The 25,669-nt window shown below is 39.4% G+C and overlaps 1 protein-coding gene across 2 annotated transcripts in view; it reads left to right on the top strand.

Annotated features, from left to right (window-relative positions):
• Positions 1-1,013: 1,013 nt before the first annotated feature.
• LOC109042608 (ATP-binding cassette sub-family G member 1) overlaps positions 1,014-25,669 on the top strand; it is a 57,995-nt gene continuing 33,339 nt past the window's right edge. For both annotated transcript variants that reach the window (XM_072300144.1, XM_072300143.1), the window contains exons 1-2: positions 1,014-1,144; positions 19,852-20,343. In XM_072300144.1, the coding sequence (XP_072156245.1) occupies positions 20,163-20,343 (181 nt within the window). In that variant the 5' untranslated portion in view covers positions 1,014-1,144; positions 19,852-20,162. The remainder of the gene's footprint in view (positions 1,145-19,851; positions 20,344-25,669) is intronic.

The raw sequence follows: 25,669 nt of genomic DNA, 5'->3' as shown, positions 1-25,669 counted from the left end.
TTGAATTTTCCTCAAATACTAATAATCGATTAATATCAATATCATTTTTTTTTTTCATTTTTTATTTTAAATCAATAATCGATGTCGATTGATTTGGTTCTATAACGCAGGCAAAGATAATGTAACGAGACTTTGTTGATTAAACAAATCTCAGTCAGAGCAAAGTTGAATTTCTAACAAGATCCCACATTTCTAAAAATTGAGAAATTTAAAGGGACCTCAAGGGTCTGGAGGTATGAGAGATCTACACTTCCGTGAATTTGCTTTTGTCTATGCTGCAATATCGTCTTGACACTTGCATCGGCCTTACATCAAACTTTCGCAACCTCATTAATACGTCATTCGACCGATAAAAATAAAAAAAAAATGTTAAAGAAATTTAAAGAAAATGAAAAAATAAAAATAAAAAAGGAGAAAAAACTTTATTGGGCGACTCTTTGATAGAATTACTTTCTTTATATTGAAAAAAAGGTACAGGTTCGCAAAAATCGGGAAGTAATACTTATATTTTTTAATTTAGGCCACCGTAATAAGGGAGTCATGTCATGTTTACTCAGGAGAGATTCTGAGTTTTCCTTGAAAATTAAGTGTTTTTCAATGAAAGAGTAGCTCTTAATGAATGCGGAGCTCACCGTACTGGAGTCGAATCAAATTATTTTACTGTCAGTCAAAGCATGCTTTTTAAATCTGTGGAAATACATTTTAATTATCGCAAATATCCTAGACGCACCGTCAGGGACAGGCGCGTCAAAACGAATTTACCCGCTCAATTTTGTATTTACGCGCTTCATTGACATGGCTGGCAAAGTAACAAACCTTGACAGAATTCGCTTCGATTTTTCAATGAAGGTTTAGCCTCATAAGTCCTTTGATTATATATTTTTAGCAACTTTCAGAGTAAATAAAGGATTGAGAAAAATATATCCGATCACTTTTTTGCAAAAAAGATAGGTCCATTTCGAAAAGGCAATTTGTTTTTATCAACGGTAGTTTGGAATAGGTTGGTCTACCTGATATCGTCTGTTTTTGTTTACATAACCTCTTTGTCGTTTATCACTCTGATTCCTGTGTATCATCATTTTTGCATTGTTCGTGCTTTTCTCCCTAAATATATCAGTTCCTCCGGAAGATTATTGTGGAACAGGTGAATTTCTACTCTTTCAGTTTGTTTGTTCATGTTTTCGGTCATTCATCACTCTTTTATGTTTGATAGTCAAATCTCTCTTCTGTGTCCTGTACCCTTCCAATCTTTGTTATTGTGTGAACTTCTGTAGTCCTGTTGTAGTTTTTGTATTGGTTTGAGTTTGGAACGTATTAAAGCACGCCTTTTTTTGTCATTATGTTTTGTTTTTTATCTGCCTTATTCATTTAATCACTTACGCATCTTACATCTGCAGTTGCCGCCATCTGTAACTGGTAATGCTGCAGGATTGTGACCGTTTCCTAATCTCATTCAAAATGAATTTGCTTCTTGGCATAATGTATAACCAAATTCCGATCACGGTTGACATTTATCAATCAATCTCATAGCTGTTCCATCTTATGTCCATTTGATCTCATACCGTGAATCATCACAGTGCCTGTATCGATCTCGCACATGAGTGCGCATCACACTCACTTGCACCCTTCATGTTTGCTATGCATTAGAAGCCCAAATAAATTTTTGGTCAGGAATAAACTAGTGACAAACTTTTAAATGTTCAGGCCCTCTGTTAGGGTACCTACATCAGAATAGTTTGTCTCATTAGTTTTTATAAGTTCGCTCACAATAGTGAGATAAACTAATGTTGTCTGTCTCCGTAATAGCAGCTCCGCACAGGGTGGAATTAGGTAGGTAGCTTCAACAGAGTGTTATGAAAACGATTATTCCCTCCTATTTTCTTTTTTTGTATGTGTAATAGTTGATTAATTAATAGAGTATTAATACAAGAGTTAAAATAAACATTCATCATGGAAGGTTTCTACTAAAAAGCCTCCATTTCCCATAGCTGTCTGTAGTCTCAGATTTACTGTTCTGAAGCTAAGATCTTGCTTGACTATCGGAATCTAAGTAAAATAGGAATTGTTTCTAATTTAAAACTGAGGTTTACCAAGCAACGTTTGGCATTAAGTATTTTTGTATGTTGTTGAAACATGATGTATGTTTCTTTCATCTTGAAAGAGTATAACTTGAAAACACAGGTAAATGCTTAAAGCTAAAATTAAAGTGCAAGTGCATATAAAGACAGATAATTTGCAACAGTATAGACTCATTTTCAGCCGCATAAATCCAAGAAATGAGTAAATTCTTCTTGCGTCTATACTTAACGCACCTCTACCATCTATTTGTCAGCTGCAAATTGTCAGAGACAAGGGGTGTTTGTGTACAGCATTTGGTCTTCCTTTATATGTTATAATTCTGAGACTTTTAATAATCAATCTAAAAAAATCTTTTAGCTCGATTCGAGGTGTTACATAGCGCAGTATGCATGTTTAACTTATTTGTTTGCTGTATTGCATTTTAATGGAAGTACATATGCAGCAAATATGACAACAGACAGAATATGTATTTGATTGAACATATTGTATTCATTGATGTGAGTATCAAAAACTAACGTGACAATAATGCATCAGCTGATTAGGTCAGGTGAAAGATGCAACTCACTATCAATAAAGAAGTATGATGAAAGATGGATTTTGAAGAAGTTTCTGCAGTTCTCAACAGTTTAGAGGATTTTTTTATTTTATTTTAGGGTACAGTCTTTTTACATTATTTTGACATTATTTTGAAAGTATCATAGTTTTTCTACAGTCTTACAGTCATTTTTTACAATTTCTTCCAAAGTATTCAATCCCCCCTCCCCCCTCCCCCCTCCCCCTCCCCCCTCTCCCTTCTCCCCAAAGACGTGCATGACTGAGAGGAATTTGATTTATTTTTGACGATAGCGCTTTTAATTGTATTTTAAGAAGTGCTATGAGGTTTTGAATATACAGAGAATATGAGATGCAGGTTTTAATTTTCAACATAAGTTGCATCAAACTATCAGAGAAGAAGAAAATAGAGAGAAATCTAGGCTTTTTTACCTACTCCTTCATCTGCATCGAAAAATAAATTCTGAATAATTCTGGTACTCATGCCAACCAAGTTCCAGAAATCATTTTAAAAAGGGGAACATGATTTATCGACTAAGTGACAGTCAGGTTGAAAATAATAAACAACTGTGCAGCTGTCAACTGATAAAAACTCTCTGTCATTGATGAATGAGGTAATAATTGAACTATGTTGTCTGTTATTGAGATTAAGGTTGAGTAGTTGTATTATTATTTTATTTTACATCTATGAGTATCAGAAGACTGAATATTAGGACCTTGAATCAGTGGGTTACGAATCTACTTTTAAGTATATGACTGTAAACTGTGAAGCCTTGTACCATTTGATTAGTCACCCACTGAGGTTTGAATCTGCCGCTCATGAAGTTGAAGAGAGAATTATAATCAGACTAACTAGGTATTGATTCATTAATGCCTTGGATACGGTTAAGGGGAGATGGCGAGAAGGCACTCCTCAAAACCCCTTTTTCTCCCAACTTAAAAAATCTAGTTTCTCCTGTCCAGGGCCGACGAGTTTTTGAAAAGTATGGGAACTTTGCCTTGCCCTAACCAGCCAGCGAGTTTTGCCGCGAAACTTTGAGTTTTTTCCAGCCAAAACATAGCGATTTAAAATCCAAGGAACTTCGCGCACAAAATATTTCGATTTTTTCATTTTTTAAATGGAGATATCATGCCAAAAGAAACATCGAACAGTCAGGGAAATGACCGGAAAATTTACGCTCAAAATCCTTGGAATGTAAGGAAAACTCAGAGAATTTTGGAACCCAATCAATACGAGGTTGTTCTACGTAATTTTAAAGAATGTTGAGAAGTTTCTTTTCTTCTCCAAAGTCAACCCCTCTCCTTCCCTTTTCCAAAATGTGCATTGTTGGCTCTGCGTGGGTATCCAGAGGTGTGTCGTAAGATTTCGTAATCCGCGTGTGTAATCCCTAACATTGAGTTCTTTTGCTCTATTTTCATTGTTGTGGACATGAGAGATGATTTTGTCGCTTAATAACCGTGTTTTGATCAAAATGCGCTCCATTTTCGCGTAGGTTGCATGTACGCGCACTGTCCTACACATTTCTAAATAGCGTAGGCATCTTGGAACTCACAATCAGCGTGATTCGGGAGTCGGCTCGAGGAGACGACACGGCGCGATGCTTGAAGTATTCCTACAGTTTTGCAGGCACTACCCGCGATCGTTTTCCGCGCAATGTTCAAAGTTTCTGAAATTTTCTTCCGAAAGATAAGGTTCTTTATCATTTATGCAGTCACAGTTATGAAGCAACAAAATCATCTCTAATTTCCACAACAATGAAAAGGAGCTTGATCTCTTTTCTGACCTAAGAGATTTTAACGCAGAGGAAAAAAGTTTGACAGAGCGAATCGCGTGATACAACTATTTCAACTTCTACGCAGGTAAAATTGCATACCTACAAAATGAAGGTGAACGTGATCTTTTTTCGGCTGACTCCTGGGCTCAAAGGCAGAGAGGAAAAGTTGGATGGGGCGAAACACATGTTACAACTTTTTTGACTTCTAAGTAGATAAATAGATCTCTACCACACTATTCTGATATAAAATTGCATATCCACAAAATGAAGGACAGCATGGTGTTCTAAAATTGTACCTACAGTAACTATTTTTTAATGACCCAAATCCCCCTGAAATTCGCAAAGTGTTCCACGACTCTCGGGGGTTTTCATTACCTCGCATAAAAATATTCGATTCAGCCGGTTGATTAAAAATGACGTCAACTTCAAAAGTTGCATAAAACCTTCCATAGCATGTATAACAAGAATTTGCGTTTCTCCTAGTCAGTCACTGACCCCTACGTTTCTATTTTTTCCTGTCTTCTATAGAAATTTCCATGTGTGTCTTTCTTAATTCTCTTCTAGTGCTCTCGTTTTGATTTGTTATCTTTTAATCGTGAGGAGTGTTGTGGTTTTGTGTTCGATTATTTAATGATATTTATATTCATAATTATTCCTTATGTGTGCCTTTCCTTGTCTTTTTTCAACAAATGTATTCAAATTCCTCTGCTTTTGACGTAGATCACCATTTTTTATTTAAGTACACATATCAAGTACAACTTCCTCAAATGCCTCATACCTAAACCCTGCGCCGTGTTATGGAGTTTTTTGAACTCAAGTTTCCTCAGTTCGTTGCTCGCCTCTGCCGTAAAGGCGTATCTCAATTTCTACGTAAGCCCTGTTCCCCATATAACTGTATACTTTCCGGAGCTCATGTGGAAATTAAGATACACTCTTACGTAAGAGAACTGACGCATGACGAGTTCTCTCTTCAAATTGAACACGTAATGTTTGTGACAAATCAACGCGGTCCCCAAGAGACATCTCTTCCGCGAATATCTGCCTATTCGAGACCTTTGCAGCAATTTCTGATACTTGTCGAAAAAAATGAAAGCAATAGAGGAAAAAAGCAGAACCCATAATTTTTTAAGCCATCTTATTTCAATATTTGTGATAAATCGCGACAACGATATTTAAATATTTTTGGGTGGTACCAATATGTTATGCTACGATGACATAAAGAAGTTGACTCTGCTCACTATCTAGAATAAGCGGAAATTCGAAAAGCTGACGACACAGTGCATACAGTAATGCAAAGCTCGAGGTTGAAAAATTGCCATAGCGCCAAAAACGGGTTTTGACTTTACCAGCATACCTTTCTCCGAGTTCCTCTGTCGGCAGAGAAAGCCAGCACACGTCGCACCGGTCAACGATCGAACGTATGTATAGTTAACATTTTCGCATTCCAATTTCAATAAAATACTATGTCGATGGCCAAAGTACGAAAGCACCTATCTCCATCGCTGTGTTTCAGAATTTCTGCTCCTATTCTATATTTTCGAAGAGGGTAAATCCAACTTTATAGTTTAAAATTTATACAGAGTATTCTGCCAAACGAGGAGAATAATCAAGGAAGTTTTTCAAGAAATTACGGTGATTAGTTTTCCAAATAAAAACTAAAGTATGGCAGGATGTCAGCGACATCGGAAACGGAGATTCGTGGTTTTGAATTAAGCTCATCGATATTCACTTTAACAATCACTAATATTCAGGGGTATGGGGGTTCAAATTTCAAACATTCAAACACCCCGTTCAAATTGTAAAACATCTTTAAAAAAGTGGTTCAAAAACTTAACAATTTTATACGAATTTTGAAGCTATTTAAACACATTTAATCTATCTCAATTTGTGACTAATTCTGTAGAGAGTGACCTCATCTTCCAAAAATTCAAATTTTCTTAATTGGTATCACTGCAGAGATTAAAAATGTTGGAAACTTTGGCACAAGTTTGACCCTGAAAGCTCAAGAATTTAGGGAGATCTGATGTCTTGAAGTTCTAAGATTAAGCATTATGAAGTTCTAGCTTTAATATGAGTTAAAGTTTTGGGTTAAAAATTCAAGAATTCTGACATGCACACAGAAAAGAAGTAGGTGGCGAAAACAGTAAACTAAAACCACGCAAAGCTTGTCCTGAAGGCTTCCAGAGAGCATTTATTGTTGAGAACTCGAAATCGCTAATTTCAAATTTTTTCTCCAAATTTGGCTCTCTTGAAAAGTTTTATCCTGGGACTAGGAAGGTCTCTTCTCGCAAATCCGGTCACATTTTCAGATTCCTATGAAATCGCAAAATCCTCCGCGAAGTTTTAAAACGTGTTTTGGCTAAATTTTCGAACGTTTGCGTTCACTGTAGAATGTCTCGAGATCTCACGCTCAGCTTCAGATCCGACCATTGACCATTGTTATGACGGAATCTGCAAGAACTTGGCAGGGTTATGTTGTTGCGAACTTGACGCGTTTAATTAATTAGTCGCAAATATTGACCATGCAACGTTGCCAAATCGCGAATGAAGCTTTTGCAGACTTATTTGTACGTCCAATCGACGATTTTATTAAATTATTCACACGCTACTGTTTGAGTTTACCGAGTCGAAGCGAGCTGGCTGATCTTGATTGTCAGGTTATGGCCGCTGTTTACAGGGTCTCAAGTTCGGTATTGCGGAGTACCAAGAAATTCCATTCATATTCTGCGTTCTATCCTCTTATTTTACCACTCCGACAGAATGAGGAGAAAAGATACTTTTTTTACCCGCAAGAGGAGCGAGATAGTAAAAATTGATCTTAACGCAGCAGCATTTTTCCAAATGCGGGTATTTGAGCATAAATTAGAGCATACTTAAGCACCGATAGCTAGACATTTTTCCTCTAAGGACGGGCACACGCAGAATAAATGGTACTGTTGAATACGAAAGAGGGGGTTGTAAATTTCTAATTTCAAGTCTCGTACGTCTGCCAAATTAAGAAATAACTTGGAAAAAAATGACTCCTCATTTTGTTCTCAAAACTTTCTGTACTTTATTATGTTTGCAAAGTTGCCTCGACTTGGTCGAAGAAAATTACCCAGACCGTAGAATAATGCAACAATGTTTTCGCAATGCGCCTATGTTCCCAAAGCCCAAATTCGCGCTATCTTCGTGAATTTTTTTCGTCTCTTGTCCATTTGTTGGCCTACGTAGATCGGACAATTGTCTCACTACTATTTTCTTTGTTCGTCAAGGTATGACAACTTTGAACGAGCGCACAATTCCTTCCTTACTTTACCCACGGTACGCGTGCGAAGTAGTAGACCCAGTCCTGATTTTCGAATGCAATTTTCGTGCTTATCTGGGTCTAGGTGAGTGCGAAACTTCGAGGACCCTCTCCGGAAACTGACAGTAATTTAGGCGGATCGTAAAGTTAAGATTGTCTCCGCAATAAATTTTACAGTCACGAACATTCACTTTCGAGGCGCGTTCAACTACAATTGTAACATTTTCCTGGCGGGTGCAACTTTTCTTGCTCTGCAAGGGCGACAAGAGCCAATCTTTTAAAAGCCACTTGATGGAGTGCAGTCATCAAAATTACGTGACACTGAATGCGTCTTTACTCTACGTCCAAAATAATTATCCGTCCTCGAAATGTGATGCACTTTTGCTGAAGGTTTTTTTGGACGTAAAATGCCACCATTTGGACGTATTTATGTCCAAAAGAACTATATTCAAATCAATTAAATCGAAATGAAACCATGCATTATGCACGCAAATCCTGTGTACATGATTCCTCGACCATCAAAGGGAACCATTTATATCGATGGCCAAAAGTGCGAAATCACGTATTTCCGTCGCAATGTTTGAGAATGTTATTTTTTCGAAGAGGAACAAGCCAAATTTGTAGCTTGGACTTTATTCAGAATATTCTGCTAACAGAGATGTAAAATCTAGGAAATTTGAGAGAAACTGCGTTGACTTGTTTTTCTAAGAAAAAATACACCATGATAGGAAGTCTGCAACATCGCAAACGTGGTCTCGTTTTTGGGCCATCGATGTAGGATTTGCGTTCTTGATACTTCATTTTGACTTACTTCATTTGCACGTAGTTCCATGAGCGGAACTGGGAAATTTTATTGGCAGGTGGGGGGAGGGGTCGAAAAGGTGGGGTGCTCCTAATGGGGTATCAAGAGGAGGGGGGTACAAAAAACACTCTACCAAGGGGGGTCTGCATGTGTCTGCAAGACTCCTCTATCTCCATAGGAGAGTCTGAGGAATTTTTCCAGCTGTAAAGGGGAACATCTTGAGGAATTAAGTCATCTTAGGAACAATTTCGCACGGTTCGCATATCAGAAAATGGATCTAATTCCAATTTCCGAGAAGGAATGAATGGCACGCGCTTTTTTTTCACCTGTAGCAAAATCCCTTACGTTCCATGGAAGGACCAAGTAGATTTCTGAGGGAAGGGGCCCTAGTTTCGCCCATGCGTAGTTCTATTTAGCATAAATACGTCCATTTTGAGAAGATTCGTCCCCGGCAAAAATTCGCCGGCAAATTTGTCGGGAAAAATTGATTCGCCCTTCCTGATTTTTGTAACTCCGGCTACATTCATATCTCTGGTTGCTTAGGGAACTTTTTAGTCACGTCATGTCTTAATGGAGCCCTGATGCTCCAGGTGGAATTTTTATCAATTTCAAGCAAAATTTGCAACTGGGAAAATTCCGATCGGGAGTCGAAGGAAGGTCGTGGTCAGGATAGCTTCACACTGACCAGCATAAAATGCTGAATGAATTCCTTAGCATGGACACAGACGCAAGAGCGGCGCGCCATGCGGTGGCAGCTTCAGGAACTAATTATCTCACGTTAAGCTCGTGAACGTTTTATTAATTATTTAAGCAGCCCTGCTCCTGCGTCTCTTGCTGCTACGCACCTGGACAAAGCTATGCGTACGCGACTGATTGTAAGGCTCGTTTCTGCCATCCATCACCTCTTGTCAAGATTTACGAATGCAAATTTTAACACGATCTGTGATTGCCCGTTACATGTTAACCGGAAGTTTTTCTCTAAAATTAACCGCTAAACAGGGTAAGAATTATTGCACTTCAAGTTATGCTTCCTTATTGAATTTCGTACGGAACACGTTTCGTTTAAAAAGTCCATAAGTAAACGTTCAAGTTAAAAACTAGCGTTTAAAGTTCATAATACAGTGGTTCCGAAACCATCAAAGGGAGCCATGTTTATAGGATTTCCGTATTTCACGGTTGGACTACATTTTGCAGTTAGGAACCACAGTTTCTGGCTTATCCGTAAAAAAATTCATGTGGATAGGGAAACTACCGGCACATACGTTGTTTTTAAACTGAAACGGCCAAAAATTTCCTGGAAGGAATAAAAGTGGGGGGAAATTTTGCAACGTCGACATGATGTTATGACGTTTTCTCCTCCAAAAAATGACGAATCGATGCAAGTGTTGTCGAGCGCCGCCTCGACATCGCAACTTCAGTCATATTTGGACTACATTTGGCAATTCGGAACTACAATTTCTAGCTCAGTTCAGAAACACCGTAAGTGCCAGCAGTTTTCATAAGCAGAAAAGTGTTTTTACAGATGAGTCGTATATCGTAATTCCTAACTGCGAAATGAAATGAATTCTGCTTGACTTCAGGGATACCCTATTTCCCTTAGATTTTTCCTGATCAGGGTGGTTCGTCGGGCCCGTAAAAGCAATATCCAATCAATCATCGTAATCGATGATTCCAGGGAGATTTGCGTTTTCATCAGTACTCGATTCTCTAATGACAAAACTGATTGGCGCGTCGCGTCGCTCGAACGGGTTGTTATTCTAATGATCTAACTACTGTGTATTATTCGTAATCATCGGTGAGTTTATTAAACTTATCTTTTACACCTCCGGGTTCGATAAAAGCACTCCTTGGCCTCGTAATCGCCGCTCGCAAAACATAATTTCTGAGTTGGTAATCGTAACTCCTCCCGTCCACTCCGGCCAAGTCCACCTCGCATCTCTTTCTTTCACCTCCATCCGTCACATACCTTTGTTTTCCCTTTCTTTTTCCTCGCCTCGCCCACCACCATCATCTCACTCACGTTTTCCGCTCACGTTTTTTCACTCTGCCATCTTTCTCTTTTTTCTAATGGGTCAGTATACCACATTTTTATAATATTGCGGCATTGCCATGTTTGAAGAAAATACTCCGAATTTTCCGAGTTTTGTTTAATTTTTCTGGAATTTTTCAGAGGGTTTCACTGCAAAGCCTCTGAAAGCTCTGAAATTCCTCAAACGTTGCTAATTGGCGGGAAAAGGAGCTCTCCCGTGCTAATGTTAAACACCGTATGAACTCTCAGACGTTGCCAATTTTTTTTGGACCGACCACGAATTTCCCGAAAAATTTGTGAATATTTTGCTTCCGATTTTTCAGTAAAGTGGGTTCATATTTTGATCTTTATTAGTGTGTGAAAATTTCAAGGAAAAGTATTCATAACTTTCTTCAATATTTCTTAAGGAAATTTGGCAACATTCGAATGCTCTTAAGGCGATCTTCCTCGGCAAGGCAAAGATCGCGGTAGCAGAATCGTATCTAAACATCAATTTTTTACCAATCGTTCTTTCTTGTCATGTAAATCACAACCATCTGGAACCGCACTATCACAACTCCATGAGCACTTTTCAAAATCAGTAGCATTATAGAGGAGACAATTATAACGAACTGCCATGCCGGTTATTAAGCTGTTCGAAGTTGCGTCAGTTGCCTTTTTTTGAGCCGATAGCTTACGTAAGGTATCTTTTCTGCGATGTGATTTGTGCCTAAAGAATTGAAAATTGTTTCTGGGTTCCGCGGCCACCAAGAGCGACCAGCCCGTAAATCCTCCTGATGTTTTAACAGTATGCAATGGTGTCCTATCGCTCAAGAAAGGAGGAAAGTTGGACAGTAAGAAAAGCGCTCGAAGAATGCAATTTTAAAAAGAAACCTGCGTATTCTCTTTCTACAAAGTCAATACGAAGCGCAATCGAACATCGTGGTCAACGGTAGGAAGAAAGAAATGTCTGTGATATGTCTGCGGAATGTCTTGTTTCCTGGTGCAGGGGACATAAAACCAAAGAATAATAATGACGGCAAAGGAAGTTCAGCGTACTTGTGATAATTTATCGGAGCTTATTTCGCCGGTGACTCACGTAAGTACCGAGCACATTGCAGCGCGCGTGGAAACGGCATTCGTCGCGCCTTCATTTTTGCGTAAGCAACACGCACATCTCAAGAGCTCGAATAGTTGTATCAAGGCGTTATTATCATTCTTCCGCTGAGTTCGTCGGACAAGAAACATTTGCGGCCTTTTTACTTCTTTCATTCTCCATTGTAACTTGGTGCTCTTCACATCATAGATATTTAACTGTCATTCGATATTTTTGAAATTTTCTATTACCAATAATTATTTCTTCCATCATATTTCCTTCCCATAATCTCGCCAGAAAATCATAGTGCTGTACAATTGAAGGGTTCTCTTTATGTGCACTGGTTTTTAGACATTACAAGCACCGGTCGTACATCGAAGAAGGAAAAGAGTCCTCTAAATCTAATTGGCACGATTTATTGTCGCAATGATTCATTTTCAAAAACCAATTTCACTCTTATCGGTAGTAAAGTTTGTCACAAGCGATGCGTTTGCAACGAAAATTTTATCGTGTATGAATTAGCTCTGGACTTTTGCAAAACGATTCCTGTATTCTCGGAAAATTGTCGGGTGTGTTCTCTTAAATGATGCTTTACTTAAATTAATGATCCTTCCACGATTTACCGCGAAAAAAAAGAAATATTCACGCTCCAGAGCTAGAATCGTACTTCTATTGTTGTTAGTTTTAAGTCTACTAAAAAATTATTTTTATGTGTAATTGGCTGCAAGAATGATTTGCAACTTCTTGTTTGAGGTTCTGTAACTCGTATATTAAATGTGAAGAAGAAAATAATTGGATGTTACTCAAAGTCGCGATTCGTGCACTCATCACTATCCAGCTTCGTAGCACACTGCTCATTATTACACGTCACTTTTTCGTCTTTGTTTCTTACGTAATGAATCAGCGACTTTACTTTTCAAAACTTCCCGCACCTAATTTGTAAAAATTCCACCTTCTGATGATGCGTCCCAGAAAAATTGGGAGAAAATAATGTTTTTATTTGAAGGTTGCTAAAAATCAGAACGTTGAAACTTACAACAGGAGTACGAGGTGTTCCTGAAACTAAACCCTTCATACGCATCGTAATCGTACCGATTACGTATCGTGACGTAGTGGCTTTTATTTCATCGCTCTTTGCTGCAAAAATGGCGGGAAAAAACGCATCCTTTTGAAATTGAAACAAAATTTTCTTTAAAAAGAAGCAAATATTTTTTAGGTGAATACAACTTTTTAGGGTGGAATAATTTTTTTTTTTTTTGAATAAAATTCAAACGACTTTTTCTCCTTAATTCAAAGAAAATCGAATTCGTCATCGATAACAAAGTCACATTTCTCGGACTTAAGATATAACTTATTTGAAGTAAAAAAATATTCTGTTCAAAAAAAAAAAAAAAAAAAAATAATAATAATCTGTAACTTTCTAAGTTCCCACGGAAAGACGTCTCGCTATTTATTTTAGCAGTGCCAGAGACCCGGCCGGTGATAAATCGACTCCTCATTTCAAGTTCTAATTTGAGTCTCCAGAGCGCAGCTCTGACACTGTCGAATGACTTATAGGCGACCTCTAATGCTCTTTTTTATGCTTAAAAAGAGAGGTTAATTTTTTCGCGATTTTTGGCGGTGTGAAAAGTTTAAATAGACCCAGGACTGAAGCACCATAAAAATTGTGAAATCTCCGGGTTTTAGGAGGTTAAATAAAAAAAAATGCTTCAAATCTAAAGAGAATTTCGTTATACTTTAAAGAAATGTTTTTAAATGTTGTTTTTAGTGTTCTCGAAAACGGCCCGCGTAGATGTGTGCAGGAGACTTCGAACGAGATTTAACCAGTCAAACGGTAAAAAATTTAAGAATACGGAAAGACAGGGGTCTGCCTATTGGTTATACAATGGCAGAATTATCAAGTACCATCAAAAAATTTACCCTCATGTGCACAACTTACAAGCAAACCCTCTGTGTACTTACAAACGCTGGTTCCCGATCATTCACTGCTTCCAAATCAACTTCCTATTTTGATTTCCTCGTCGCTGACGGTAATTCTGCCGTGGCAGCGAAGAAAGCAGTAAGTGCATTTATGTATGAGCCACGGTTAGCACATGCTTTCACGTGTCTCGAGGTTCATCCCAGCATGCACTTACTGCTCTCTTCGCTATCACGGCAGAATTTAGAATACTTAATTAACCTGCGCGAAATGCGAAATTCCGATCGCCTTTAGCAAGCAAGTTGCGCGACTGCAGACTCGTCGCAAAAGCTTCATACCCATCCAGGAAGGCAATTGAAAGTTTTTTGTCTCCGATTGCGAGTTTCACCGAGATAATCGCACGTTGAACGTCTCCTGTAATAAAAAGGCGTCTTAGTTCGGAGTGCGAGGCCAGGTGAGGTAAGGTGTAAACCGCGACCAAGGAAAAACGCCCTATGAACATTCGAGCGTTGCCAAATTTCCTCCGATAAAATGTTGATTTTTGGGGAGAAGCATGAATATTTTTCCTTTAAATTTTCGGACACTGTAGATTAAACTGCGAATGGAATTCTGTAAAATATGTGGAGAAAAATATCCACTAGTACTCCAGGAAATTCGCATTTTATTGAAGGGAATTTGGCAACGCCTGAAAGCTCATAAGGCGTTTTCCCCTAGCACGGCAGTACCTATATCAGAGCAACGCTCACAATCAGCCCAAAGTTCAAGCGTTCATTCACTAGTGACACAGAAATGCTGATTCGTTGACTCTATCGCACTATCGCTCACAATTTCGCGTCATTTTTATTACTATCAGTCCTAGTTTTGGAAGTGTTACAGGGAACAACGTGGCCAAGACACCAAGCTAGGAAACTACTATGCATAAGAGAGAGAGAGGATCTACGAGCATAGGAGAGGGAAGGAGAGAGAACGCATGCCGACAAATTAAATTTATAATTTAAAAATATGCCTTACCTCCGTCTTCTTTTTCCGCGCATAGATGAATATGGGTAGTTCCACTTCCCGTACTACCAATCAAAAGTCTCGAGGTTAATCAACTCCGCGGTCGGGACTTTAAGTAGACAATTTTAGTAGATAAGCAGACTTTAAGTAGACAAGCAGACATTTTTTGACAATCGGGGTGAAGTGAGAATGCGAATGTCACTTCGACCCCGGTCAGGATTAAAATAATTCGGGATTAATGTAACTCTTTTTAGAAATCTGCCGAAATCCGGGCGGTTGGAGTCGATTCTTTGATCAGCCTCCATACCTTTGTCACATAATGAAAGAGGTGAACCAACAATATTTCTCTGCAGATTGGTTTTAATTTATTGATCCATCATCTCAGAGTGGCACTTATTTTGAAAGAGTTGCGGGTAAAATTTTTGGAGATGACAATACATTATTATTAAAAACGATGACTTCATATTCTACACGTAGGGAATTGATGGTGTTCCGAAGATATAACCATGTATCATGTTGGAGCAACACTTTTGTCTAAACCAGCATACGTACAATTGGTTCGTTATAGTTTCAAACGAGTTTCTTTCAATGTTTTTTCTTCACCATTTTCTCTACGTACACGCATGTATGTGTCTGAACTACGATATCAACTCTCCATCCGAAATGATTGATATACTCTTGGAAGCACTTTTCGAAATGAGGCTTTGGTTACACGCGAAGCCTGAGAACATGATATTTCAGACTTTACTTTACGTGCAATTCAAACTTATATACAAAGACTTTCTCGCGCTCTACGACTCCTAACCTCCACTGCTCTCTTTCAATCTTGGGGTAAGCAATTCAAACTTCAAGATCATATAATACTGTAAGTTTGAATCAGAAGTAAATTGATAATCCCTGTGGTCTCAGCTAAACAAAGTATTTATATATCAGTAAAACAAGATACGAAGACCAAGTAAAGGAGAAGAATATGACCTATTCGAATTTAGGCAAGAGGCGGGTACTCAGCTTTATTTTTATTTCATTTCATGTTGCAAGAATGATAATGTCATAAGGTCATTAAGTGATAATTTTAACTGTAAATTCTTCGCAAGTAAACGAATAGAAGTTCGAATCCCAGAAGTTCTCGCAAATAATTCGAGATTAAGCGCTTATTTTGTTGAAAGCGAACCCAATTAATTTTTCGAACATATTTCTCAATCGCAACCCCCATAAATACAAGGGCAACAGGAGCTGCTCTCACCGCTTTTTCTCCATCGCTAAATTTGATTCAATCAACAGGACTTTCCCATTAACCCTTAAAAAAAAAAAAAAAATCGTTGGAACCCTAATTATTAGTATAACAGATTTAGTTACTATATTGCGTATGACACTCATATATATTGTCGCTCCTCGGACGTGAGGCCGAATCTCGATTTTTCCATGAGCTCCAGAGACCATTTATTTATATGTAAAACGGGGTTCATGGAGAAAATGAGGTACGTCTTTACATCAAAAGAGCGACTAAATGGGCGTCACGAATGGCAGAGGTGAATGCGAGAAGGGACTTTTGAAAGCAACGTATTGCCAATGGAAGTGCTCGGTTAGATACGCGTTTCCTCTGAGTGCTGTTTGAAGTTTGATCTTCTCTGTTCTAATGACGTCCATATAACGTACATGATGAATCAGATTAATTTATACTGTATGTTATTAAGACTTGAATCGTGAGCGCTATGAATGATAGATGACGCGAGGTGAAACCTGAGCGTGCGTCCAGGTGCCTATAACCTTGCGCGATCAGAGCTAGCCGCTGAATCTAAAGAAAATTTCCTTGCATGGTTTTCGTTCCTAATTTATCTTTCCATTTTTGCAATTTTTTACTCTCTCGCTGCCCTTGCGGGTAGAAGAAGTATTGTCATCGTCCAAAAAAAAAGTAAGAAATAAAAAAAAGTTGAAATTTTATAATTAATTTCTGTGTATTAAAATACACTCTCCAGATCTGAAGGAGAGTCACTCGGTTCCACTCTATGATTTTATCACATCTGTTTCCAGTCCTTATCTTATGATAAACGTGTATTTAACAAACAGCGACCGTTTAACTTAATTTAGTTTTCTTGATCAGAAGTAAACGAGCTTAAGTTTGATAATACTCCGAAATTAATATTTACCCCATGAGAATTCCCCTCATAAGAATTGATTTGAAATTCTGACCAAATCGCTGAGCTATCTTTGACCGTTCACAGAAAAATGATTTAGTTTATCTCCACTTCGAACCCATATTTGGACCGTGTTAAGCAGAAAGAAACCAAGTCACATCCGTTATTGCAGAACTTCAATTGGGCAATTATTTGCTTTAATAAAAACGATTTTTGAACAAATTTCAGTGAATCATCTGCTTAGCACGAAACAAATTCTTTAAAATTTTCAAATGAGTCCGCACAAACGTTCTATTGTAAAAAATTAAATCTCCCAGTTAAATTTGTTAATAGCTGATGTGGCTTGGTTCCTTTCTGCTCAACGGGGTCCATTTACACGACCGTTTGGAGGAAAGTAAAAAATAAATAAGTACACCCTCGTGTTAGAAAAATTGTCCTGATCACGAATATCACAACAAAATTTCGACGGTGTAAGTCGGCAATCACATAACTCGGTTTGCGACGTCGCAGACTTCCTGTCATACTTAATTTTTTAAACGGAAAACTACTCAACGGCAATTCTCTAAAACTGCCGTGATTTTTCTTCTCCGTGTGAAGAAAATTCTGCAAGAACTTCAAGGAATGATGCCAATTTGTTCTCCTTTAAAAAAATCACACAGAGGCGGAGATTTTCAGACACAGCAAACGAGATACGTGATTGCCGATTTATGCCGTCGATTTGGAAAACTCGAGTCAATGGAGATGTTGCATGTGTGAGGAATTAGCGATTTGACTGTTGATTCTTGTGTAAAAGTTCGCGAGAAACACGATGGTGCTACTGGTTTTCTCTGAAATCAACTCCCAAGCTCAAAAAAGCTCTCGAGTCGAAGCCAAAATGGAGGGGATATCCCTCGCTATCCTGAGAGTCCACCTCTACATCAAGACAAACTATCCATGCAAAGATAGGGAGCAAATACATTAGCAGCGATGCCTTGTTTTCAGTTTTAGAGTCCCCAAATAAAGTGGCAACCCTGTCAATGTATTTGCTCCCTATCTTTGCATGGAGAGTTTGTTTTGATGTAGTAGAGGTGGACTCTCAGGATAGCGTGGGATATCCCCTCGATTTTGGCCTCAACTTGAGAGCTTTTTTTGAGCTTGAGAGTTGATTTCAGAGAAAACCAGTGGACCATCGTGTTTCTCGCGAACTTTTACATAAGAATCAACAGTCAAATCGCAAATTCCTCACACATGCAACATCTCCATTTTGGATTTTTGTCGACGGGATCCCGCACTGTGCGACGCGGCCGCATGGACGATGAATGACGATGAATGAGTAACCGTAGAGAACGTAATGCCGTAATTCAGACCTTGAGTGCGCAGCAATACACCCGCAGCCCGGGATGAAGCCTGGATCTTTCCGTTGAGGAGCCGGAGCCACTCGTATCACAAATGGACGTATTTCTATCAAACAGAACTATGTGCATTATTACGTGAGCCCTGTTATGCACATATTCTTATGGATCTCAGGGCTCATGTCTTAATGCACATAGTTCCGTTTGATAGAGATACGTCCGAATTCGAGTACCCCCGCGTGACCCATTCATATTTTCGGCTCGCCGCTAATTACCCTCCCGTTGCCCAAATCTTCCATTGCTCAATCTGTCTCACAATTTTCGTCTCCGATCCGATGACTTGCTCCCGTCACGGAGCCTTCGATGATGAACGCACTTTTACGAAACCGCACGCAGAGTTGCGTTTGCCCACGATGCGCCTTCATTTCTTGAGAAAGGTCCACCGCGCTCTTGGTTTCGGCATTGGCTAACTTTTCCGAACCACTCCCGCGACCTCCGATAATAACTGAATTGCTAAACAAGCTCCTGGTATTTCAAGAAGAGTTTCCTTCCAATTAAAAATTTTTGACTTCTTATTATGTTCACTAGTTCAACGTGAATCTTTAGCAACTTGTAATAAGAAATTTCACCATGCGGGGGGCGTCATCTTCGTTGCGGTCTTTGACTTATTGCACTGAAAAAAATAATATGCTGTTTTAGCATCTAGGATGTTGAAAATGTGTCTAGTGATCCCAAGATGCTGCCTTTACTGCCCCCACAGTTAACTTTACATCCTTTGAATGCAAATTCAACTGCGTGGGCAATCAAGGCAGCATGGATCCCCAGACACATTTTTGACATCGTACGTGCTAAAACAGCATACCATTTTTTTCAGTGTGGCAACATTTTAGAAAGTTCTATGTTGAGTTATTACTTCAGCTATTAATGTAGCCAGTGAGCTGATTGTTGAAATTGATAGACAAGGCCATAGACAAAGAAGACAAAAGGGATACGGGGAGATCTCTAAGTGTCATGGGAAGAAACGATAGCACATCAGTTGAGCAGGACACTTTCTTCATTTCCAGATGTCTCGCAATCAGAGTAACCTACGGTTTTGGTAGTTTTAACCAAAAATTTGCTCTGTCAACCAAGTCCTTTTGGCTAGTCTGACCGGGAAAAAGTTCTTTCGAAGTAACCCAAACCCCGATAAAGGCTGATATTTTTAACTTTGTCCGGACAAAAATCCGCTTTGAAGCTCTAAAAATTGATAACGGAAAAAAACTAGGGTCAAGTGAAATGACCTCAAATAGACCAATAACGAGCAATTGCTCCCAGCAGCTGTAGCCACAGCTAGCTCTCCCATCATTGAAGCTATCTCTCTTCTAGTGTCACACTCTTTGAGCCCCGTAAGCGATTACGATTACATTTTCAAAGCTCGTGTTTTGTTTTATATATTTAAAAAATATGCGGCCACAACTTTTGTATGCGTTAGTATCAGTTATCTCTGTCACGTTCGGTAATTAAATAATCGCTAATTTTGGAACCAGATTTCAGCAGCGCGACGTGATGCATTTTTACGGATATGATAAAATCTTAAAATTTTTTCAAATGGGTTTTGAACCACACTTCATGGTGCAACATACACCACATAGTATTTTAGTCCCTGACTTTTTTCTAAAAGCGTCCTCAAATCTCGAAAATATACTGACCATACACCAACGTGAGGGTGAAAAATTGAACCAAAATCTGTAGATCCACCTTCGGCCGTATAAAGTTTTGGTCATTAGAACGAGCTTTTAACTTTAGATCGTTTTTTTTCTAACTGCCTAATATACCTATCAATGCATGATTTTACAACTGAATATAAATTCTATCTTATTTCTGTTCACAGGTTGGAAGCATTCGGACATCGGACCAGGAGTGTGGTTTTCGGTGAAAGTTCTCATCGTGGAATGACTATCAGTTGTCGATGAAGTACTTCACTGACAATAATTTCCTCGAAGGATGTGCTTTTTTACTCGGCTTCGGTGGAGTTTTCGGCCGTACAGGTTTTTAAAATCCCAACCACTCTTGAGATAATCCCGCGCGTTGTTACGGAAGTCCGCAGCTTTCTCTGCGAGTGCGCTCGCTTCGCGTGAGAATTTTAAATCGTGTCTTTTGGAATGATTTTCGAGTGAAGTGCCGTCGTCTGAAACTGTTGCAATGTCGATCACACTAACGGAAACTAAAGTCAACGGCGAAACGCCGAAAGAGCCGATGGAGTTCTTCCTGGGAAGCGCCAACAACAACAAGCCCAACTTCCCGAAAAGGCCCGAAATCGACGTCTCGTTCAGGGATGTCTCCTACTCCGTTGTCACCTCCTGGCAGTCTGCTTTAAAACCAGGTAAGGATTTTTTCCTTCCTCCAAAATTGTGTTCGTGTCAGTTGCAATGGAGTAGACACAAATTGGTTGATTTTACGATCAACCAAGGTGACGTCATTGCATTATAACTTAAAAAGGAAAAGCTAGCTTAATTTCCTAAGTTAAGCTGTTCAGCGCAACAATCGTTACGTGCAATCAACTTGTGTTAGTTGAGTGGCGTGTCTCACCACTTTGTTCTCTGTATGAAATTGAGTTGCTGCAAGAGACACCAAAACCTGGTACTACTCGCCTTTTGGCTCCACCTAGCGAGTTGGTTTCACCCAGTGACCTAAAAATTATGCTCCAAACGGTTAAGTTCATTTTTTGGGGAGGAAAGGACCAGTGGTGTAGCCAGACATTATTTGTCATGGTGGGTCTATGGTAAAAAATGATTAATGGCAAGGTACCGAAAGTCGAAAATTTCTGAAAATCACGATAACTCAAGTTTTTTGGGGAAATTTTCCAGTCACTGCCCCGCCCCCACCCTTTCCTGCCTGACTACGCTACTATATAGGGCGCGAAGTTTCTTTATAAAAGTTTCAAATAGTAACATCGGTAAAAAAAAATTCCAGCCGTGGTAGCCGTACTTACGGGCTATATAGACATACCGTCCACGTTCCGGTCTCAGAGGCCAGGAGGTCCGGGCGTAGCACCCAAAACAATCGAAGCTACGGCTTCAGCACCCGGAACTTTTGGCCTCTGAACCCGGAACGGCCGGTATGTCTTTATAGCCTGTAACTTCTTTTCAGTACATCATTCCGGTCTGATTTGATATTGTGAGACTTAAATTTCTCAAAATGTTCGTAGAACTCTACTGTATGATCAGTACAAACAACTCAATTTTGAAAGTTTGTGGTCTAAGGTCATTTTTCCCTCGGACGATCACAAGTAATGACAATAGACAATAAACATGCTGGGATGGTCGTTAGTGAGGATTGAAGAGACGGGAGAGTGCTAGATTCGATGATAATTAATCTCGTGATAGGTGGTGCAATATCCGTCAGCGCCACACCGGCTGCATTTAGCACGTTGCAACCGAGCCCTAGCTCCCAGCTCCAGCTCGGATGACCACGGCCATTGCAATACATAATTATGACGCACGGCACGCGATCCTTATCTGCATCATTCATCCAGTTCCTCATCTCATTGTCACACCCTCAGTCATTACCGAATTCCAGAGCGCAGGGCTCTCCTGGCATCAGCTTAATCCGTTGCTCCTCCAGCCGAAAGCCGTATAATTGCATTTTGAGATGAGCCCCACTGTCCATAAAACTACCTGCTTTTCAGGGCTCGTAAGGATACCGAGATAAATTAAATCGGCAAGGTCAATTTTAAATATGATCGGAAAAATGAATATTTGAAGCACTGAATTGAGAAATGTGTGTATTTGAGGACAGATTAGGTGAAAAGAAAATACTAAGGACGATTAATTGTAATCCACAAATGTTACTAAAGGCAAAACGCGTCCACGTGGTCGAATAATCGAAAAAATATGTCTTTACCGCGCGCGAAGTGGTGATTCTAACACAACGGCAGTTCGCCTACACTTTTCGGTGTAGGCAACACAAGATCTCGCTCTTCCGCGGTTGAAAAGAGTTATCATCGTCAAATGCGTGTGGCATTTGACGATACCTGTAAAACCCACAAAAAATAGCTTTTTATCGGACGGGAATAGGTGACTTTAACGCCATGTCAGTTTGCCTTCAACTTTTAGTGTAGGCAACATGAGTTTCCACGTGGTTCAATAGTGGTATCATCGTGAAATGGCACATGTACTCGGAAAACACGTGAAAAATAGCTTTTCAGTGGTCGAGAATAGGTGACTCAAACGCCATATGGGCAGCGTAAGTTGGCAATCACATATCTCGTTTGCGGTGTCTGAAAATATCCGCCTTTATGTTATTTTTTTAAAGGAGAACAAAATGACATTATTATTCCTTTCAGTTTTTGCCAACTTTTCTTCGCAAAGAGAAGAAAAATCACGGCAGTTTTAAAGAATTGCCGTTGAGTAGTTTTCCGTTTAAAAGATAAATTATGACAGGAAGTCTGTGACGCCGCAAACCGAGTTACGTGACTGCCGACTTACACCGTCGATGTCAGTTCGCCTTCAACTTCTAGTGTAGGCATCGCGCGCGCCCAAGTGGTCGAATAGTGGTATCGCCGTAAATGTATTCGGAACGCACACAAAATATCCTTTTAGGTACGAAAAGTGGATAGGTGATTCTAACGCACTGTCAGTTCGTCTAAAATTTTTAGACTTTTGTCTTTTCCTAATTAGTGGATTCTATCAGATGGAGGGGTGTTCTTGAAAATGGAAATGTCTAAACGAGGTCATCCTCGCAGATTGTCTTGCTTCCGCGGTGGGTTCAAAATCAATAGACAGCAGCACTGCCGTGATAGCGAAGAGAGCCGTAAGTGCAAAATTTTCGAAATCGAGTTTTCTTCAAAATTCGTCTAAACTCTTTCAGATGAAATTACTGAGACAGCTAAAACAGCAAAATTCATCCTAATTTAATGAAAACAAGAGTATGAGAAAGCCGTATATAAGTGCACAAAAAATGACATAGTTTTTTTCAAGACAGCCGTAGTTGCATGAGAGCCAATGAAAACATTGCTTTCAAGAGGAATGCCGCCCTCATCTGCCGATTTCTAACCTGAAAATGTGTTTGTTGTGCGTCCAAAACGCAACCACGAAAGCATGCAGAAGATAGCACTTACGGCTGTCTTGCCTAACAATAACCTAGCAGGAAAATGAAAAATACCCTTTTTATGTATTGGAAATAAAATCAGTCGATTTTTAATCATCCATACGATTTCTAGGAGTCTTCCGGACGATTAGTGGCAATTAGACGAAGAACGGAGGCTTCTTTCAACAAAATTTTCCGGTCAGAAGCTTCTGAGCCCGTTTTCTCAGAACTTTATTTTTGCACTTACGGCTCTCTTCGCTATCGCAGCAGAGCATGGAACTCGGTTAGTTTGGGTTTGGGGGTCATTGTGCTGGCAAGCTGTAAATTAGCTAGCTGTTCTTGGCAGATTCCCCACGTGTCCTGTCGCGTGTTTTTACCACCGCGCGCCGTGCCCGAACGGTGTGAATCAGACGGACCTTTGACGTCATCGCGGCGCGAACTGCACGTGAGCAGAATCGACAGGACGAAAGGAATCGAACCGCGGAGTCTGACCTTGCTTATTGGAACCGTCGCCGCGACAGGAAGAACGCTCAAAAATAAAGAAAAAAATCGAATTATTGTCTCGTTTAAGCTCCGAAACTTTTCCCCGATTAATGAATCCTTTGCAGAGAGAAGAGGTGGTTTTTAGATTGGATTACATCAGTGGATTGGTGCGTACGCGGGGAAAAAAAAATCAGTCGTGGGGTCCGAGCTAGGTTCACGTTGATCATCAATGTTTTCATTTCGTCGTTTTCCGGATGAAGGAACGTAACTCAATTCCAAGATTGTGAAATTGACTTCAGCAATTAACTTTTTTACATGAATCAGGGTCGCCACAGTCAGGGAATACCGGGAAAACCGGGAAATGTCCGGGAATTTTAAAAAGTCAGGGAAAACTTACAATTGTCAGGGAAAATGACGGAAATGTCGAAAATGTCATGGAAAAATTGTCAAGTTACCTTTATTGGCTTTCTGGACTAGATTTGACGTTTCAAAATGAAAACTACTTGAAATTGTCTTTTTGACCATCTAGTATATTTTCAATTTTCAGGGAACTTTACTAAAATGTGACAGGGAAATCAGGGAAATGTCAGAGAATTTTAAAAAGTCAGGGGAAACCTGGAATTGTCAGGGAAAATGACGGAAATGTCGAAAATGTCATGGAAAAACTGTCAAGTTACCTTTATTTGCTTTCTGGACTAGATTTGACGCTTCAAACAATAGATTTTAAGTGGAAACTATTTGAAATCGTCTTTTAGACCAGCTAGTATATTTTCAATTTTCAGGCTTTTTTGGCTTTCTGGACTAGATTTGACGTTTCAAAGTGAAAACTACTTGAAATTGTCATTTTGACCATCTAGTATATTTTCAATTTTCAGGGAACTTACCGAAATGTGACAGGGAAATCAGGGAAATGTCAGGGAATTTCATTTTTTAACTTCTGTGGCAACCCTGATGAATGTGCTAGTGCAATGCCTGGACCAATTTTTTCTGATTTTTGAATGAGATAAGAAGAAAAATTCTATTCCCGAAGGGAAGTATGGCAACATTGAAATGTAGTTAAGTTCTTTCGTGACGGAAACAACAAGTTGATTTTTATAATTTTACGTCAGTTGACCCTATGCACTCCACGTTTACTATGTGTTACCTCTTCTAAACGAACTTTGATGCCTCGAAAGTTTGCTCATGATGGCGCTTCTGTCAAAGGGGAAACTCATCAGGAGCAGTTCGAACTGTAATTATTAGTAAGAGACGAGCTGCTCGTTTGGTCTCGTAAACATCAAGTGCTGGACCTCAGGTACTTAAATAGTAAACGCGGAGTTAGATTAGAGTATGTTCAACGTTCATAAACACCGTATCCAGGAAAAGACTCATATTTACATAGAGATACAAATGAACGTATCTACGCCAAAAGGAACTATATCCCAAGCAAACCCTATGCGCATAGTTCCTTTTAGCATGAATACGTCCAAATGATTTCCCTTTTCAGATGCCTCGCGTCGTGTTGAGGAAAAGCGGCGCGCCTGCGCCATGAGCATCGCGCATCCGGGGAAATTCTAGCGCGGAGAGGGGATCTGCGCAACGACTGATCGCACTCATAACTGATTTCCTGATTAGCATCACCAGCATCCAGGGATAGAATCATCATCATTTTGATTAATCATTCGCAATGAGTGGTCTCTTGCCGTGAAACGATTTTTTCGTCACTTTCCAAGTTCATCTCATGGTTGACTCCATTGTAAGTCAGTGGGTCAGTCACACATTACCATGTTAGAACTAGGGGAGCTTCCCGGATTTGTCGATCGACTCTTGGTTTGTCGACCGATTCCCAGATTATCGATCGATTCACGGTAATTGATCAATTCGTGACAATCGAATCGGCACCGGGTTTTTCAACTATTTTCGATCTGATCGCGTCGGTCGATTTATGTTTTTATTTTTCGTTCGATTTATGTCTATCGAATCGGTACCCTCTGCTCTTTTTTTTGCGATTTAACAAATGTTAATCATAAATACCTTTGCTTTCTCGGCGAATACTTTATAACTCAAAATGGAGAATTTGCCCGCAAATTTTTTGTTGCTTCATCTGAAAGTGCCCAAAGAGCTGGTTTTGCAGTATTTTTTATAATTTCTTCTAGGAC

Source organism: Bemisia tabaci, chromosome 4 (assembly GCF_918797505.1).
Source record: "Bemisia tabaci chromosome 4, PGI_BMITA_v3".
Lineage (NCBI taxonomy): Eukaryota > Metazoa > Arthropoda > Insecta > Hemiptera > Aleyrodidae > Bemisia > Bemisia tabaci.
The sequence above is the reverse complement of the archived record's forward strand: the minus strand, read 5'-3'. Positions and strand labels throughout refer to the sequence as shown.